This window comes from Hippocampus bargibanti, linkage group LG12, assembly GCF_051943395.1.
Source record: "Hippocampus bargibanti isolate YZ-2025 linkage group LG12, ASM5194339v1, whole genome shotgun sequence".
Taxonomy (NCBI): domain Eukaryota; kingdom Metazoa; phylum Chordata; class Actinopteri; order Syngnathiformes; family Syngnathidae; genus Hippocampus; species Hippocampus bargibanti.
Genome location: NC_142745.1, coordinates 4,795,154 through 4,812,248, shown reverse-complemented (window position 1 = coordinate 4,812,248; position 17,095 = coordinate 4,795,154). Strand labels below are relative to the sequence as shown.

Genomic DNA, 17,095 nt, shown 5'->3' with positions numbered 1-17,095 from the left:
AGGGGGGGGCTAATACTGCATGGGGCGAACCTGGGGTACACCACTTAGTTTTTTTTTTTTTTAATCAAAAACATTCCCAAAAAACTCCCAAAATAAATGGTCTTGAACCCAGTTTTCTCAACCACTGGAGGTCCTATCCTATCCTGCCGAACCAGAACCAGAACAATGATGTCACAGCATGCATGAGTCATTCAATAATTGTGTAAGATAGTTTGATATCAGCCTGAAGGGGGGGAAAAGGAAAACTTCATTTGGCTATTTTAAATGAGGTGCCTCTTTCGACACTTCCTCCTACTCCAATTTTTTAGAGTGGAAACTACTATTGTTGCTAAAATTCCCCTTGCTCTGCTATAAGAAGAGACAGCATGGAGGCACACAGACACATCCCGCCTTGGATTCTTCCCCGGAATACAGGTGAACGCACAGGTGAGCGCTGCTGAGCATCACTCACGTGATAATGATGCATGACAAGCCTTGTACGTTATGACCGCATCGTGAAATTGTCTTGTTTGGGAGAGTCGATATTGTAGTTTACGTGAATGGATTAAAAAAAATTGTAATTTGTTGAAATCAACGCGGGGAAAAAAATAATACCGTGTTTTCTGGTGTATAAGGTGCACGCGAAAGCATTCATTTTCTTCAAAAGATGACCCTGCGCCTGATACTCCGGTGCGCCTTATACACTGATGTGCCTTAAATCTGTATGTGAAGTAATGTCTTTGCTAATGCCATTTGCTGTTTTTTAAGTACCCTATTTTATGGTGTATAAGGCACAGCCAATAGCCATGATTTTCTTCAAAAGATGACCCTGCACCTTACGCAGGTGCACCTTATATATGAAGTCATATTGAGCCACTCGTAACAATTGTCAGCAGGCACCAACTCCATTTCCCCCTGGAGAAGAAGTAGTGCGTAACGCCAGCCTCTACTTTGGCTCCTTATAATGTGGTGTGCCTTATATTTGGAATTATTTTTATCTATTTATATATTATATTTGGAAAACATTCATTGAAGGTGCGCCTCATAGTCTGGTGCTCCTTATATGTGAAAATACACCATTCATTGGGGGTGGACCTGATACTCCACTGCGCCTTATACACCAGAAAATACGGTAAGTACACCTACCCTGCTAAGTTACCATAAATGACTGATTTGAAATAAATAACACCTGAAAGGACAACCGACGTCTCCGGACAAGTTGTTTCCATAATTTGTAAACTGACTTCAAATGACTTCTACTGAGCATATTTTACAAAGATTCCACCGCATATAGCTATATTTTACGTTTTAAGACTCGCGCTGAATATTCAGGAAGTCTTGTTTTTGAGTTGGTGACGAGTCTGTACGTGATGTCACTAAAGGACCGCCCTTGACCGTAAAAAAGACGCATTGTAGCGGTCCTTCCATCACGTCAATGTTTTTTGCTGGACTTATTTGGTCTGGGGACCTCGTGTTGCACCCATAAGCCGCCAGAAGGGCAGAAGAGGGCGTCCAAGCGCCATATAAGGAATTTATCAGCCTGTGGAAACGGAGGTGGCCACAGGATGTCGCCATTTTGTGCCTTTTTTGGGGGGTGAGAGGTTTTCCCCAATGTTGCCTCAAAATGGCACAAATAAATTCTTTAATCGATTGGAAACATGTGTGCTTTCCTCTTCAGAACTATTTGAATCATATTCATAACTGGATGTGTAACAAGAAAGCATATTCTCCGAATCTGAAGCCATTGTTTTGATTCTCCAGCAATGCAATACGTCTTGGCGTGATGTCATGAAAAGGGGGCGGGGCTTTCTGAAAATGCCCAATTCGCAGTTCAATTTTTTGCAGATTTTGGACACTTCATTTTTATTGGTGTTTTGCATTTGAATAAAAATATCATACTGCGTGTTTTGGGTATTTTAGATGCTATAAAACGTTTTTCTGATGTCAGTTAGGAAACAAAAAAAGTGATGTTGGTTGTCCTTTAAAGTGTAATGTTTTTATTGAGTTCACCCTCATATTATATTACGGGTCAATTTGACCCATTTCCAGTTTTGCGTCGACAAAAGCAGTGGATATCCATTCTTTTTCCTTTCTTCAAAACAGCTCTAAAATATCCCAATGGGATAGAAAATAGTTTATAACATCTCAGAAACAGTTGTTGCTGATGTCACCTATTATTTGACCTTTATGTGTGGATTTTTACATCCGGGTAAAATTGACCCACAACATTATCAATGTGATTTTTTTTTCCCAACATAATATGAGGGTTAAGTGTCCCCTGTGTCTTTTCGCCAGATGACCACAATGATGACAAGTTTGCTCTGCATCTCACTGTGTCTCCTACTCGGCCTCACGGCCAAACCCGCGCTCACCTTAACGCTGGTCAACACGTGCAGCTTCAGCGTCCATATGCCAGAGCTACGAAGATATTATTCCGATATACGTTTGAAAGCGGTACGTCGGTCACACTGCATTCCTCCTCTGCAAAAATAAAAATTCCCATCGCGTGGCACTTATGGAAATTTAATTGTATCTTGTTTGTGGGGGTCTTATGTCAGATTTTAGAAGACACCGAGATTGGAGTGAAGATTCTGAGCCGAACAGCAATGAGAGACGTGGGGGTGAGTTTGTTTCTAGATTGGATTGGTTGCTTCAAAGTGAAAGTTCCAAGAGTTCCACGTCACGCATGCGTGTTTAGTGATGTCACCTTTTGGATTTTCTCAGGATGATCAGACATGCTGCTTCCTGCGCCTGCTCCTACGCTTCTACGTGGAGAGGGTGTTCCGCAACTTTGCCTGCAATCAGCCACAGGAGCAGCGCAGCTCCAGTGCCCTGGCCAATGCTTTCGTCACCATGAGACGGAACATCAACAAATGTGTAAGTGCTCTCCACGGCGAGCATAGATTTCATTTGCCACCTGCGCGTGTCGGAGTCCCCCTAGCAAAGGTCGAAAGAGAGGTCAATGATGTATGCTTATCTTCAGGTGTTTATTTTGTTTTTAGCTTTTGTAAAGTGTCTTAGAGTATAATGAAAAGCGCTTAAAAAAAATATATATATATATATATATATACAGTAAAGTCTCGTTATATCGATATCGGATATATCGATAGTCCCGGTTATATCGATACTATTTCTATGCACGCACGGAGAAAATCACATGCAAACAGGGTCGGATATATCGATAGTCCCGGTTATATCGATATTTTTTCGGACTCCCTTGAATATCGATATAACGAGACTTTATATATATATATATATATATATATATATATATATATATGTGTGTGTGTATGTATAATGTACACCTGAAGATAAGCATACATAATTGACCACTCTTTCGACCAACACATCATATACACATACATATACATACACATCATATACACACACATACACATAATATACACATACATATACACATTCATATGTATGGCTGCCGCTGCTCTCCCGCACAAAAAAAAATCCTTTGACTGTAAAGTGTCCTTGAGAGTTTTGAAAGGCGCTTAAAAATTAAATGTATTATGGTATTATTATTACACATACATACACGTACATATACACACATATACATACACACAAATACACAAAAAAAAAAAATATATTAAATATATATATATATATATATATATATATATATATATATATATATATATATATATATATATATATATATATATATATATATATATATATATATATATATATATATATATATATTATGAGTGTGTGTGCGTTAAACGTGAAGCATCTATTGAGCATCAGTTGAATAGTAATAAATTACAACCAACAAAATAGTCAATGAAATGGAAGCAATTTAAAAAAGGTTCCTTTTGTTTTCATTTGAAATAAAACTAAACTACTTTTATTCACCACCAAAGTGAGTAATAAGAAGCATGAACTCAAGGTACCTGTTCAAAGTATGTGTGGCGAGACTGGTGGCCAACTGGTGCATTTTTTTGTCTCGCATTTGGCACGTTGTTGTCATACGCAAGTAGGACATCGAATGAATTGCTCAAAACGGCTTGTGACAACCAGGATTGATCAGTCTCATCTTCTCCCCTCAGCATTGCCTTTGCGACGAGGTGACGCACAAAGCAATCGACTCTCTTGAAAGGGAATTTACCAAGGTGACTGACATTTTGCTAGACCCTTTTATTCCTTTTTTTAAAATTATTATTTTTTAATGTCCTCACTTACCACCTGTGTTGTTACCCAGCTGTCCACAGAGAAGGCAGCGAAAAAGGCCGTAGCGGAGTTGGATACGCTACTAGATTGGCTGGACGAAGTGGACCAAGCATCAGTCACGGACTAACCCCGAAGAGAAGAAAATGCTCATTCAACTGTGACTTTTCTGTACGTGATACTTGAATTAAATTAATGTGCTTATTTTTATACACTTTATTTAAATTAATTTACTTTTTTTTAATGTCTAATAATATACTGCAAAAAATTCTCAGTGCCTAAACATTGCAGATATTTTCGTTGTTTAGTTAAAAAAAAAATAATCCCGAAAAAAATCTGTTCGTATGATTTTTGTGTGTGCACGTTTTCATTAAAAGTCTGCTGGAATAGGCCCAAACATTCACTCAGGACCTCTACGGGATAAACTGTGTTGAAAATTTCAGATTGGGCGGAACTGGAGGGCGTTCCCTCCAGTGCCGCAATCGTTCAAGGACCACCGAGAGGAGAGAGCACAACTAATTCAGCCTTGCTGACAACTCTCGTAACAAGTGCTAATCATTTCAAGACATCCTTCGTAGTTCTCTCATCACATTTTGTATTTTGCTCTCCGAAGTACTGTTTTTGTCACAGTTTTTATCCTGTTGGTTTGTTAGTCAGTGATTTTACATGATTATTTTTCCTTGCATATTGCAAGTGTTTTTAAGTTTGTCTCATTTTATCCTGGTTCAGGGTCTTGCATTTTTTTTTTTGTTGTCGTTTGTTTTTTAATAAACAATTGTTGTCAACATCTTATCTTTGTCTACGTTTGTGGGCTCTCATTCTCTTCCGGATTATTTCGGAACTGACAGAATTAGTTGATCAGGCATCCTGTAGACTTGAGTCAGGGAAACCTAAGGACGACTTGTGGGACAGTAGGAGATAGCAGTAGCCGAATGCCGTGACAGCGTTCTCCTGTTGGAGTTGGATTCCGATGTCAAATAGTTTGGCAGCCATGTGACTCCACCCATAGGGTCCCGTTACGGTGTTTCCACCCTTGGTCGTTTCTCGTGAACCAAATCTATACCACATTTGTCACCTTATGTTGAAGAACCCAGCCTATGCGGTCAATTTATTCAACAGTGCAGTCTCATTTTTGACCGGCAGCCATGTACCTAATCCTAGGATAGTTCCAAAAATCACATTCATTGCGAGTCTGGTGATTTTCTAGAATAGTTCTTGGGCTCCGGTCGTGAGCAATACCACCACTGAGTCTGAGGAAGGGAAGCCAGAGGACAATCGCTGGACTGTTGAAGGTAGTGAGTCTGTTGTTGACTACTCGATTTCATGATTTATACTAAAGGCAGAAAGTGGATTTGTCGACTGTGTGTTACAGAGCATTTTCTCGCTTTTAAAAGATGAGTTGACTGTCCATCGGCAACCTGGAAGAACTCATTAGTTTGCCCTTCTTGCCAGTCACGCTAGTCCACCCGGCTCGGCAACGCTAAGTCGGACACCACAGTTACGACCGCCAGGAACGATGCGAGAATGACCCGACACAGTCAGATTCGAGCCGAGTCTCTGACTGTCCCAGAAGTCCTAAAAGACTGGAGATAATGAGGGCGATAAACTGTCAAAAATTTATCTTTGTCTATGTGGGATCCGATTCTGATTCGATTATTTCCGAACTCAATTGTTTCTAAATACCTTTTTTTTTTTAAAGGTGATGGAATTTTGGAATATTGTTCTGATTTTTTAAGTTATCACAAGCTTTCTATTCTGACTGTCACGTTTCAGTTTGCGACCAACGGGTGGCACTGTAGGGCCCCGCTTGCAGCTGCACAGCTGTTGGTCATTTTAATCAGTGGCAGTTAAAAAGACTCTCTGCACCACCATTCGGTGTCATTGTTTCACCCTGTCAGGTTTGTTTCGTCTTGTCTGGTGTGCCTTGTTCTCAATTGTTTTGTTTGATACTTTGGACTGTTTTTGTTCTTATGACTTTGTTGCTTCAGATTCAACTTTATTTAATACAATTTGTCATATATACACCCTGCTTCTCTTTCCTGCCTGTTTTTTTTTTTTTTTTTTTGGGGGGGGGGGTCCACCACCACCTTTCAAACGTGACACTAACAGACTTTTTTCATGAAACTCCAAACTGATGATGATAGTCATACTTTGAAAGAAAAAAAAAACTATCACACAGACCAACAATCCGCTCCCCTCCGCTGTCCATTTCTGAGAAAACATACTGTCAACATTCTATCCCTTAAGTGAAACCATCGCATGACTGCGCGCAAGTGGTTCACACGGCGCGACCACAACCACTTTGCTCTGCACTAAAGATCACACGATGTAATCATGCAAACACATTCCCACAGACAGAAGATAGAAAATGAATGAGTATGCAAAACAGACACAAACTTAAGAACAGAGCAGCAGAGGGCGCTGAAGCGCAAAACACTTGTGTGGATACAGTCTATTATAGGTAAACTATTACTTGAACAATGTTGTAGCTGTTGCGCTAATCTCCCCATCTATCTATTCATCTCCAGATAAAATAATGTCTACTGTATGTAATGCAAACAAAACAAACTTGTTTTCCCGTCACAAGCAGAGGCAAAACAAACTTTGAAAGACCTTTTCAGGAGTTTCTAAAGTCACACGTATTGTGACTCGTATTGGATTACAAATGCATTCCTGGAGTATTTTTATCCAGATTTATTAGGACCGTATTACATCTTTTGATGTAGTAGAGAGTACTATTTCCAAACCGCATTCGAAATCTTTGCGTGACCTCACATTGTGTACAGTCACATTTCCTAAAAACTACTATTGGTAGAAAACGGGGCGATGATGAATCAGCAATTCAGATGAATCGAAAATGTAAGAGAGGGGGCCGTTTTTAATTTTGTTTACAAAACGGTATAAACAGACCATTTCTGTTATTTACTTTCTTTGAATGTTTAAAAGAAAGATTGAGAATTTAGGAGAATAAATCATCCATTCATCCATCCATTTTCCAGACCGCTTACGTACATATATTATATATATTGTTATGACAGTTAATGTCTATTGGATAACAAAAATAAATACATAAATAAAGAGTATTTTAAATATTTGCTCCATTCAATTATTTAACATTAACTTGACTCAGACTGGTAGACGGGATGTGTGTGGTAAAACTTCCATCACCTCTTCAAAACACCAAAGTTACTCAATAATGAGGCTTTATGGACACGGGCATGGGGCACAAGGACGGGACATCCCAGAAAGTACAAAATGAAAGGAAAACACATGCCATGTGCGGTTATTTCCTTTCTCGTCCACTGCAACATTTAAAGTTGAATGCAGTCAATTGGGGATGCTGGTTGACCTCCTGGTTAGTTTCGATTTCTTGGAATAAGGCGTTAAAGGGGCCAGCCGTTGTCATCATCACATGTTTATTACGGGTGATGTTTTAAGATATGTTAGCATATTGAAGGGTTGCCCCTTTTTTTAAAGAGGCAATATCTGCTGAAATCAAAACAGCACCTAGCATTCTTAAAGTTGACGATGAATAAGGGGTGTGATGGAATAACAATCAATTTTCTACTTTCCGCTTTTAAAATTAGAAGACTTAAAAACAGTACATTAATTTTATGCCCAGAGAGTAGCTAGTGCTAGCAGTTAAAAGACAACCGACGTCTCCGGACAAGTTGTGTTCATAATTTGTAAAATGGCTTCAAATGACTTCTACTGAGCGTATTTTACAAAGATTCCACCTCATATAGTGAGATTTTACCTTTTAAGACTCGCACTGAATACTCAGGAAGTCTTGTTTTTGAGTTGGTGACGAGTCCGTACGTGACGTCACTAAAGGACCGCCCCATGACCGTAAAAAAGACGCATTGTAGCGGTCCTTACATCACGTCAATGTATTTTGCTGTACTTGTTTGGTCTGGGACCTCGTGTTGCACCCAAAAGCCGCCAGAAGGCCAGAAGAGGGCGTCCAAGCGCCATATAAGGAATTTATCAGCCTGTGGAAACGGAGGTGGCCACAGGAGGTCGCCATTTTGTGCCTCTTTTTTGTGTGAGAGATTTCTCCCCAATGTTGCCTCAAAATGGCACAAATAAATGCTTTAATCGATTGCAAACATGTATGCTTTCCTCTTCAGAACTATTTGAATCATATTCATAACTGGATGTGTAACAAGAAAGCATATTCTGCGAATCTGAAGCCATTGATTCTCCAGCAATGCAAGACGTCCTGGCGTGACGTCACAAACTGGGGGCGGGACTTTCTGAAAATGCCCAATTCGCAGCTCAATTTTTTTGCAGATTTTGGACACTTTAAGTAATTTAAATTGGTGTTTTGCATTTGACTAAAATATCAGCCTGCGTGTTTTGGGTATTTTAGATGCTATAAAATGTTTTTTTTCTGATGTCAGTTTCGGAACAAAAAAGTGACGTCGGTTGTCCTTTAATATTATCCAGCACCACTGATCCTGAAGTGCTGTCACCATGTCAGTCTCAGGGCAGAAAGACAAACAGAAAACAATTCACACCCACAATCACAAAGCAGGAAGCTATCCTACACTACCAGCATACAACTCAGGCGTGTGTACCACTATACCATTTGTGACTTTCCAGCTATTGTTAGCCAATGTAAATTAGAAGTTACTTACTTTGCGGAACTTGAGGTGCACAGGTAGATTCATTTTCTCCTCTCACATTCTTCTTTTGACATTCCCATTTCAATACTGCTTCTTCTTCTTTTGGCATTACTGTTGGGAGTGGGAAAAAAATCAATTACTAAAGCTAAATATGTCCAAATTTCATGGGTTGATAAAATGAGATCTAATACAACACACTGAAGTCTCAAGTGACGCTATAATGTGACTTATATCAGGAATATTTCACTAGGTCTCTGCATTCTACAACCTTTGATGTCCTTTTATGACATGAAACACTAAAGACAAATGTCAAGTATGCAAATCCGCGGTTTCAATCAAAATGTTAGCCCAAATCAAATGTTTTTTGACAGCAACAGGGTGATTGCAGGCTTTGGTATTGATCTGGGCAACTGACTGACAATTACTCAATGATAAATAGAGTCATTTACCGTCAACCACCTTGTTCAGCAAATAGGTCAAGTCAGTTTAAAATGTCATTGAGGAAAGGTACAATTTTCAGCAAGTTTACCCTAAAATGTCTTCTTGGAATGATGAAATCTCGGGACACCCCTAACACCCCCACCCACCTTGACATATAAAGACGAAACCCATTTGGACCAATGAAATGAGAGGAGTAGCCCATGTGTAATGTGTGAGTCTAAGGGGGGAAAATTCCCACATGATTTAAGCATGTTTTCATCTTTTTTTTTTTCATACTTCCCATACGGTCTAAATTTGCCTATATAACAAGCCAGAGATTGCACTAGAAATAAGCAAGACGCATCACTTCCATCATCAACTTCAAAAGCCAGGAAGCCTCCAGCATCATGAGTACCAGAAGTCTCTCGTCCCTATTGTTGTTCCAGTTTCTCCTCAGCAACGTGTGGTGCACTCCCATGTGCAACAACAAATGCTGTCGCTTCGTAGAGAGCTTCCCCGGCAGGCTTCGGAGGCTGCGAGAAGACTACTTGCAGATCAGGGATTTTTACGTGAGTATGAGACTGCACTTACAAAGCGTGTTCGTGAAGACAAATTCCCCACGCGCTTTGCTAACTCCGGCACATTATTTGTTTTTTTTTTTTACACAGGAAGCAAACGATGACTTGGACACCGCGCTGCTTGACCAGACTGTTGAGCATTCTTTTGGAGTAGGTCCCGGCTGCACATATCTATCTGCGTTTGGTGCAAACGACAATTAACAACGTGTTTTTTTTCTCGATTAGACGCCATTTGCCTGCCACGCCATGAATAGCATTCTGGACTTTTACCTGGCCACCGTTCTGCCGGCAGCCATCGCGGGGGTGTCGGAGGACAGCAAGGACTTGAAACCTTATGTGGAGTCCATCCAGTTGATATTTGATGAGCTCAAAAGGGATGTCACTCAATGTGTAAGTACAGCACTGATGCGCCTTTTACGCATACAGTCCGCAATCTATTTATTTTCTGGGACGAATCACACAAGGCGATTGTACTCACTCAGTACTTGCTGAATAAAGTGGTTAGAGGTAAAGTACTTGAGCAAAAGTAAGTTAAAAATGACGTTTGTATTATTAGAACTAATCAACACCTTGTACTTAAGTAAACAGAGAAAATCAAAATGTTGAATTTTACAAAAGTACAAACCTTAAAAACGATATATGTTACTGTCGATTAAATACCCTCGTTTTGATAGCGTGACACAAAATAGTTGTGTCGTGCTACACTGATAATAAGACAAAAAAATTGCACTAAAAACGTCCTTACAGTTTGAGAGTCGACTCACAAAATAAAATAAAGAGAAAATAAATATAATTTAGCTCACGAGGGAAAGTCAAAACAAAATACACTTGGCATGTATTTGTTTTCTCTGATTAAACAGAGATGTTTTAAAATACCAAAGCCTCAATTGTATTAGGCTGGCGTCTCTGTATATATTGCATCATAAATTAATTATCCACAGTTATTCTTCCCAAATGTCACTGCTGCCCCCCCCCTGTATTTGGTCCACCAAGATCTAATTTGAACCAGTTCTGAACCACCACTGAATTTCCCTCAATACCAAGTTGCCCTTTTTTAATTTAACGCTTCATCCATGAAATAAACATATTTTGAAAAAGTACACGTAACAGTTATCAAATGTAGGATCCAACAATAAAAGAGCCTTAAAAATGAATTGTTCTCATAAACTACAGATACCTAAATAATCTTCTGAAATACAATGACAAAGCACATTTATATATACTTGATGACTTCCCACCACGGGTTATGGTGGTCCATCATCATTGCTAGACAGGACGCTTGCTAGCTAGCTGTCCAATGTGATAGATGGACAGCTTGCTCTTTAGCTGGCTGGCTAAAAAATTAAAAAGTATAACCTTCATTAGTCTCACAATGGAGAAATTCACAACTCACAGCAGCAAATTTATGAAAGGAAGAAATAGAAGAACAAAATATAGTTTTATATATAATATAATTCTCACACATATATAATATATTTCTCACACACTAAAAGCTACAAGAATAAACAGAAGCAATGTAGATTTGGGTTTATTGTGAGCATCTTGCATGTGTTTGACTGAATTAAGTATCAAAAACTCCCGTCCTCATTGTGGATAAATCCCCAAAGCTCCTTGTGTAAATGAGGCAGATGCATGAGCATGACCCAAAAAAAAAGGAAGAGGTCACTTGTGTGGCTCATTGGAAGGAGCGTGACGCATTAAGAAAAGAAGCAGCGTATGAAGTGCATCATCCCGATCATCAAAATGAGAAGTCAAGTGGAGGATATACTTGTAGGAGTTTGCCCACATGTTAAATAACACACTTTCCCTCTTCCTGCAGCGGAAATACTTTGCCTGCCAGAAGCAGTTTGACATCATCAAACTGAATACGACGTACAGCCAGGTGAGTTTTTCAGCATTGCGCAAATTGCATGTATGCAGTTTTTTTTCTCCTTTTTTTAAGCCAGTACTGTGTTTTCCCTCAGATGGAAAACAAAGGCGTCTACAAAGCTATGGGCGAACTGGATGTGCTCTTTAACTACATCGAAACATATCTGGCATCGAAACGTCTCCGGAACCACAACATGCCTTTGTAAAAACTTGGCTGACTTTCATCAATGTGAACTTGCTCATCTCAGGAAGAACGGATAGATGTGGACATTCAAATTATTATTATTTACCTCTTGTGTGAGTGCCAATGAGTCTGTCGGATTTGTGAACAACACCGTATGTGTCAATGAAGAGGCTCTGCTTTGGAATCATATTGAATCCAATGTCTTGGCTGAAATATTTATTGTTTGAACGTACTTGTTGATTTAGTTTCTATCTTTATCAAATAAAGGATTTGCCAACATATCTAGCTTCATTTGATATTTTGTGCATATGTAAATGACTAAGTACATCACATCCTACGCTAGCTATTACAGTTGATGATACATGTTAAGTGCAAACCCAACATGCTGATGCACTAACCTCAAACGTGACCCATATCCTCCACTTCCCAGCAGCAGCTTTATGTAAACGTACGGGAAGTGGAACTTGTGTATGAAGTTCCACTCACATAGGGTTAAAAATAACACCTAATTCGTCTTAACGATCGATTTGAAGAATGAAACCGAGCTGCCATTTAAAGGACTACCGACGCCACCGGACAAGTTGCGTCCATAATTTGTAAAATCACTACAAATGACTTCTACTAAGCGTATTTTACAAAGTTTCCGACGCATATAGCTATATTTTACGTTTTGAGACTCGCGCTGAATATTCAGAAAGTCTTGTTTTTGAGTTGGTGATGAGTCCGTACATGACGTCACTAAAGGAACACCCCTGACCGAAAAAAGACGCATTGTAGCGGTCCTTCCATCACGTCAACGTATTTTGCTGTAATGTTTGGTCTGGGGACCTCGTGTTGCACCCAAAAGTCGCCAGAAGAGGGCTTCCAAGCTCCATATAAGGAATTTATCAGCCTGTGGAAACGTGGAGGTCGCCATTTTGTGCCTCTTTTTCAGTGTGAAATTTCCCCTCAATGTTGCCTCAAAATGGCACGGAATAAATTTTTTAATCGATTGCAAACATGTATGCTTTCCTCTGCATAACTGTTTGAATCATATTCATAACTGGATGTGTAACAAGAAAGCATATTCTCCGAATCTGAAGCAATTGTTTTGATTCTCCAGCAATGCAAGACGTCTTGGTGTGACGTCACGAACTGGGGGCGGGTCTTTCTGAAAATGACCAATTCGCAGCTCAATTTTTTGCAGATTTTGGACACTTTAAGTCATTTAAAAAATAAAATGAAATAAAATCCTGACCATGACAGCTTGTTACATCATATCAACATTGCTACAAGAAAAATATTTGATGTCGCACCACAATTTAACTGACAGAAAGCACACGTTGTGGCATTTGTGTCAATCTTGAGGTCTTTCATTGGCAACTGCTGTCTCATTTTTTTTGTCATAGCTCTTGCTGCTAATTACAAAAACCGTAAAAGCAAACACAAAATACAGAGTTTCAGCCATTGGGTTGGACTGCGGCTATGATTTAGGCGAACAAGCTCCGCAATTAAGTGCCAGTAAAGTTCCTGATTTGACTCAGAGCCATGCAATGAAACCAGTTGAAGACTTTTCATCAGACACTCAAGTCATTTTAGGGGCGGCAGCACTGTGCTTGCAATGACATTTCATTCTTAAGAAATGCCTTGTTTAACTCAAATAAAAACAGCTTTGTTGACCGCATCACACTGTACACCACAGGTGTCAAAGTCAAGGCCCGCGGGCCAAATCCGGTCCGCCACATCATTTTTTTTTCAGCCCGCGAAAGCAAATCAAACTTGTTAAATTCCATGATGATTGCTAAAATCTGAGCCAAAATTTCATATTTTTTGGATGTCAACCACAATAAAAGTCATTATTCTTGACTTCAGATTTGAAAACGAGTTATTCATTAATTTTCTGTGTGCTCTATATGTAATATTTGAAGGGATTTAAACATTCTAACGGGTTCCCCAAATTCATAACGGCCCTCGAGAGGAAACCATAACTACAATGCTGCTGTACACATTTGCATCCAAATGCTCAGACTAACAACATGCTTATGAGGTTGCACACATGCTCACATCCACTTGAGCAATGACTGGATGCTTCAGTTCATGACACCATTATGAATCATTTTTTTTTAAGAATCGCACATAGACAAAATGTTCTTCTAGATATTCTTAGAATAGGGTGACTTGTGACTTCTCATTCTGTAAACTGAAACTTTGACCATGCGCTTGTGAGCACCAATGGTTGTTCGTTTCACCGTGTGCTGCGTGACTGACTGATGATCGATCCAGCGTGTCGTATGCCTTTCGTTCTAAGTCAACCGCATTATGCTCCAGTGCCCCATGAAACCCATAAAACGTACAAGAAACCAGGTGGATGGATAAAATGAAACCATAGAACACACATTGCTTCTTTTTTATTCATATTTATTGCAGGTGCGGTTTTGTATTGGCTCCTGGTTTCTGTTTTGTTTATTGGAACATCCTCATAACTTCTACTGTAAGGCAACAGCAGAAGTGCTCTTCCTTATATAATTATATATATGGGTATTTTAGATGCTATAAAATGTTTTTTTTTCTGATGTCAGTTAGGAAACAAAAAAATGGTGTCGGTTGTCCTTTAAATGGGGGTTTAAAATTTACAGATTAGATAGATTTACAGATTCATTTGTGTTTTTTTTTCCTTTTCAGGGGATCCACGGTGTTACAGATTCTGAATTACAAAGTACAATCCTCTTAAATGGAGAACCCGTCCTGACTCCCCACAGGCACGCTAGTATTAGAGAAACAGCAAAAAGAACATTTTATGATGTAACGCATAAAGTCAGAGTTCCTTTCCTAGGGCAGCGACATGACTCAAATATGCTCATGAATCTGACTAGCGTTTGTCACACAGTAATCAAGAGAATGCGATTTCTGGAGAAATTGCATGTGGAGATCGAGTGAAATTATGTGGAATGATATTAATGTCATGGAGTGATATGCAATGCAGAGGAACCAGCAGAACGCGTCAAAGTTGGACTGTTAAAAATTGGTTCAAGAAAATGCAGGAGAGAGTTTGGGGGTTTAAATTAAAAAATTAAAACCACCTGTTTTGGATTTAGAAAAAAAAAATGAATTAAGAAAAAATAAGCAAAAGAAAAGCTTGAATGGTTTGAACTCGTCAAAAAAAAGTTCACTTTTGGAGTCGTCAGAATCAGTCAAAACTGTAGAAATTAGAACAAAGAAAAGGTTTTCGTCTTTATTTTGAAAAACTACAACAGGGACCATTTGAGCAGTTCAAAGCTGATGCAGTTGGAAATGTTCAGAAAATTATTTGAGAATACTTTTTGGCTTTTATTTTGAAAATTAATTTCATTTTGACATGTTTTTTTTTTTTTACTTTGTAGTAATTGTGGCTTCTTTTGGGTCAACCCGTGAGGCCTCTTTTAGTTCCCTATTCTTCAGCTGACAGACATACAGTACATGGATAGGAGATATCTGCTGGTTTTGTCCCACCCAGAGCAGAAATATTTGAGGGTACTTCGCACCTGACAACAGATACTAATACTATAAAAATTGTATTTCACACTCACAGACAAAAAACTATGTTGGCTAATGTCCCCGTTGACTCAATCCGACCACACAAATGTGTATATATATGTGGCAACCTTTAAAAACCTATTTGTCACGTGTTAAGTATGAGTGTCCCATGTCACAGACAAAAAAAAATTACATAAAAAAATCCCAAAACAGAAAATTGCTGTCATCATTTACTGAGTCACATCTGTAACATGTGTTGAGGGGTTTTGGAAATCCTTAAAAAAATAAACGGGACTGCGTACTAAAAATCTTTTTCAAAAACTTTTCTCTTCCCTTTGAACCTGAAGAAATATGTGCCAACAGACATGACTCAATCATAATTTTGGAAATTTGCGTTTTAGGGATTTTTTTTTTTCTATAAAGTGGCACACTCGGGACAAAAATGAACCACGAGGCACTGTGGGAGGAATCCACATGTTTGCAAAAAGCATATCAGGGGTCCAAACAAATGTGTCCATAACAGTGATGTTTATTTTATTTTGTATTTGGCATTAGGGAAATTTAAAAGTAACTAAAAACGAAAAACAAAATTTAAATGTACAGTTGTTCATATTCAGTATGGGAGAAGAATCACTCACATCAGATAAGGACATAGGAATAACTAACCAAACTAATAAATGGAGTTGATGTGAAAGTTAGCATCCACTAACTTCGTGATATAGTGTATTTTTTACATGAGTAATTAGTTTTTCACATAATTTTACATGATTTTTGGTTATTAATTTAAGAAAAAAACTGAGGAGCCATTTGAGAGCCATAAGAGCCGATCTTTTGAGTGAGCCGAGACAAAAGAACCGACTCTCTGAAAAGAGCCGGAATTCGCATCACTAGTGGTGACAATGAGTCGGAAGCGAACAGTGACACTTAATCTCCACTAGAGGGCACTGCGCTAACCCCCTGTAACACTTGATACTTGATACATTTTTGACTAAGAGAGCCATAAAAGTAAAATACAGTACTGTATTTAGAAATGTGTTTTTTTCAGTGAGAGCCACACACACGCATAGCCAATTTTCAACAAAATGTCAGAATATATTAGTTCAAATAACTGTGATCGTACTCACCATTAATATGGTTTTCCGTTCCTCGTGATTGGTAAAAATCCAGCAAACGATCGGAATGAAAGCCAATTTGTCCATACGCCAAGTTACTGCTAGCTAGCCTGCACACTGCTCATTAGCTTCCACACTTGCGTTCTGCTGTCTCTCGCAGAAATATATTGATGCTAACGTTAGCATGGGGCTTGTCAAAGTGTCACTGACATTGGACTGTTTCATCGGCGCAAATTAAAACAGAACCTTTTGTTTCCACAAAAGGGCAATACTCATCTTTTTTTTTTTTTTACTCGTCGGGCTTATTCAAAAGAGGGCGTTTACCTGTTTTGACATCACCGGCCACCTAGGTCAGTATCGTCCAATCAAAATTGCGCTTTCCGCCAACTGCAGCCCAAAAAGGAAATGAATAGCGAAAAAGTGAGAATGTGTATAATTTTATCTGTGAGCCAGATGCAATCTCAAAAGAGCCATATATGGCTCGCGAGTCAAAACTCTTGTAAAACCCGAGTGGGATTTTTTTTCTCAACTTCCAGCCTGCTGAAGTCCATTCGGACCTATCAGGGCACATGTCCAATTTGTTTGCAGAAGTGTCGGCCGCGTCGTCACTTAAACACCTGAAATCCAAACCAGGAAGTCCTGGAGCACTTC

At 39.1% G+C, this 17,095-nt stretch overlaps 3 protein-coding genes across 4 annotated transcripts in view; 2 read left to right on the top strand and 1 right to left on the bottom strand.

The window, feature by feature from the left end:
* The window catches only part of fmoda (fibromodulin a), a 37,119-nt gene extending 28,234 nt beyond the window's left edge, over positions 1 to 8,885 (bottom strand). The window contains exon 1 of the mRNA XM_089010068.1: positions 8,802 to 8,885. Coding sequence (XP_088866194.1) covers positions 8,802 to 8,834 — 33 coding nt within the window. The 5' untranslated portion in view covers positions 8,835 to 8,885. The remainder of the gene's footprint in view (positions 1 to 8,801) is intronic.
* Positions 2,275 to 4,291, top strand: il20 (interleukin 20). The gene is made up of 5 exons (XM_089010875.1): positions 2,275 to 2,433; positions 2,538 to 2,600; positions 2,704 to 2,856; positions 4,044 to 4,106; positions 4,196 to 4,291. The coding sequence occupies exons 1-5, from the start codon at positions 2,275 to 2,277 to the stop codon at positions 4,289 to 4,291; spliced, it is 534 nt and encodes a 177-aa protein (XP_088867001.1).
* Positions 8,886 to 9,487: 602 nt separating the features above from the next.
* Positions 9,488 to 12,113, top strand: il10 (interleukin 10). 2 transcript variants are annotated; one of them, XM_089009902.1, is made up of 5 exons: positions 9,488 to 9,778; positions 9,878 to 9,937; positions 10,013 to 10,177; positions 11,607 to 11,669; positions 11,752 to 12,113. In XM_089009902.1, exons 1-5 carry the CDS (start codon positions 9,617 to 9,619, stop codon positions 11,860 to 11,862), a joined length of 561 nt encoding a protein of 186 aa, XP_088866028.1. In that variant the 5' UTR covers positions 9,488 to 9,616; the 3' UTR covers positions 11,863 to 12,113. The 2 variants fall into 2 exon arrangements, with proteins under 2 accessions (XP_088866028.1, XP_088866027.1); XM_089009901.1 differs by having other exon boundaries at positions 9,488 to 9,937.
* Positions 12,114 to 17,095: the final 4,982 nt, after the last annotated feature.

Bases quoted from the DNA above. Each gene is read 5' to 3' on its own strand.
- il20 (XM_089010875.1), top strand. From the start codon at position 2,275: ATGACCACAATGATGACAAGTTTGCTCTGCATCTCACTGTGTCTCCTA. The intron at 2,857-4,043 runs GTAAGTGCTCTC...TTCTCCCCTCAG, and splicing joins GACGGAACATCAACAAATGT to CATTGCCTTTGCGACGAGGT. The intron at 4,107-4,195 runs GTGACTGACATT...GTTGTTACCCAG, and splicing joins TTGAAAGGGAATTTACCAAG to CTGTCCACAGAGAAGGCAGC.
- il10 (XM_089009901.1), top strand. From the start codon at position 9,617: ATGAGTACCAGAAGTCTCTCGTCCCTATTGTTGTTCCAGTTTCTCCTC. The intron at 9,938-10,012 runs GTAGGTCCCGGC...TTTCTCGATTAG, and splicing joins CTGTTGAGCATTCTTTTGGA to ACGCCATTTGCCTGCCACGC. The intron at 11,670-11,751 runs GTGAGTTTTTCA...GTTTTCCCTCAG, and splicing joins TGAATACGACGTACAGCCAG to ATGGAAAACAAAGGCGTCTA.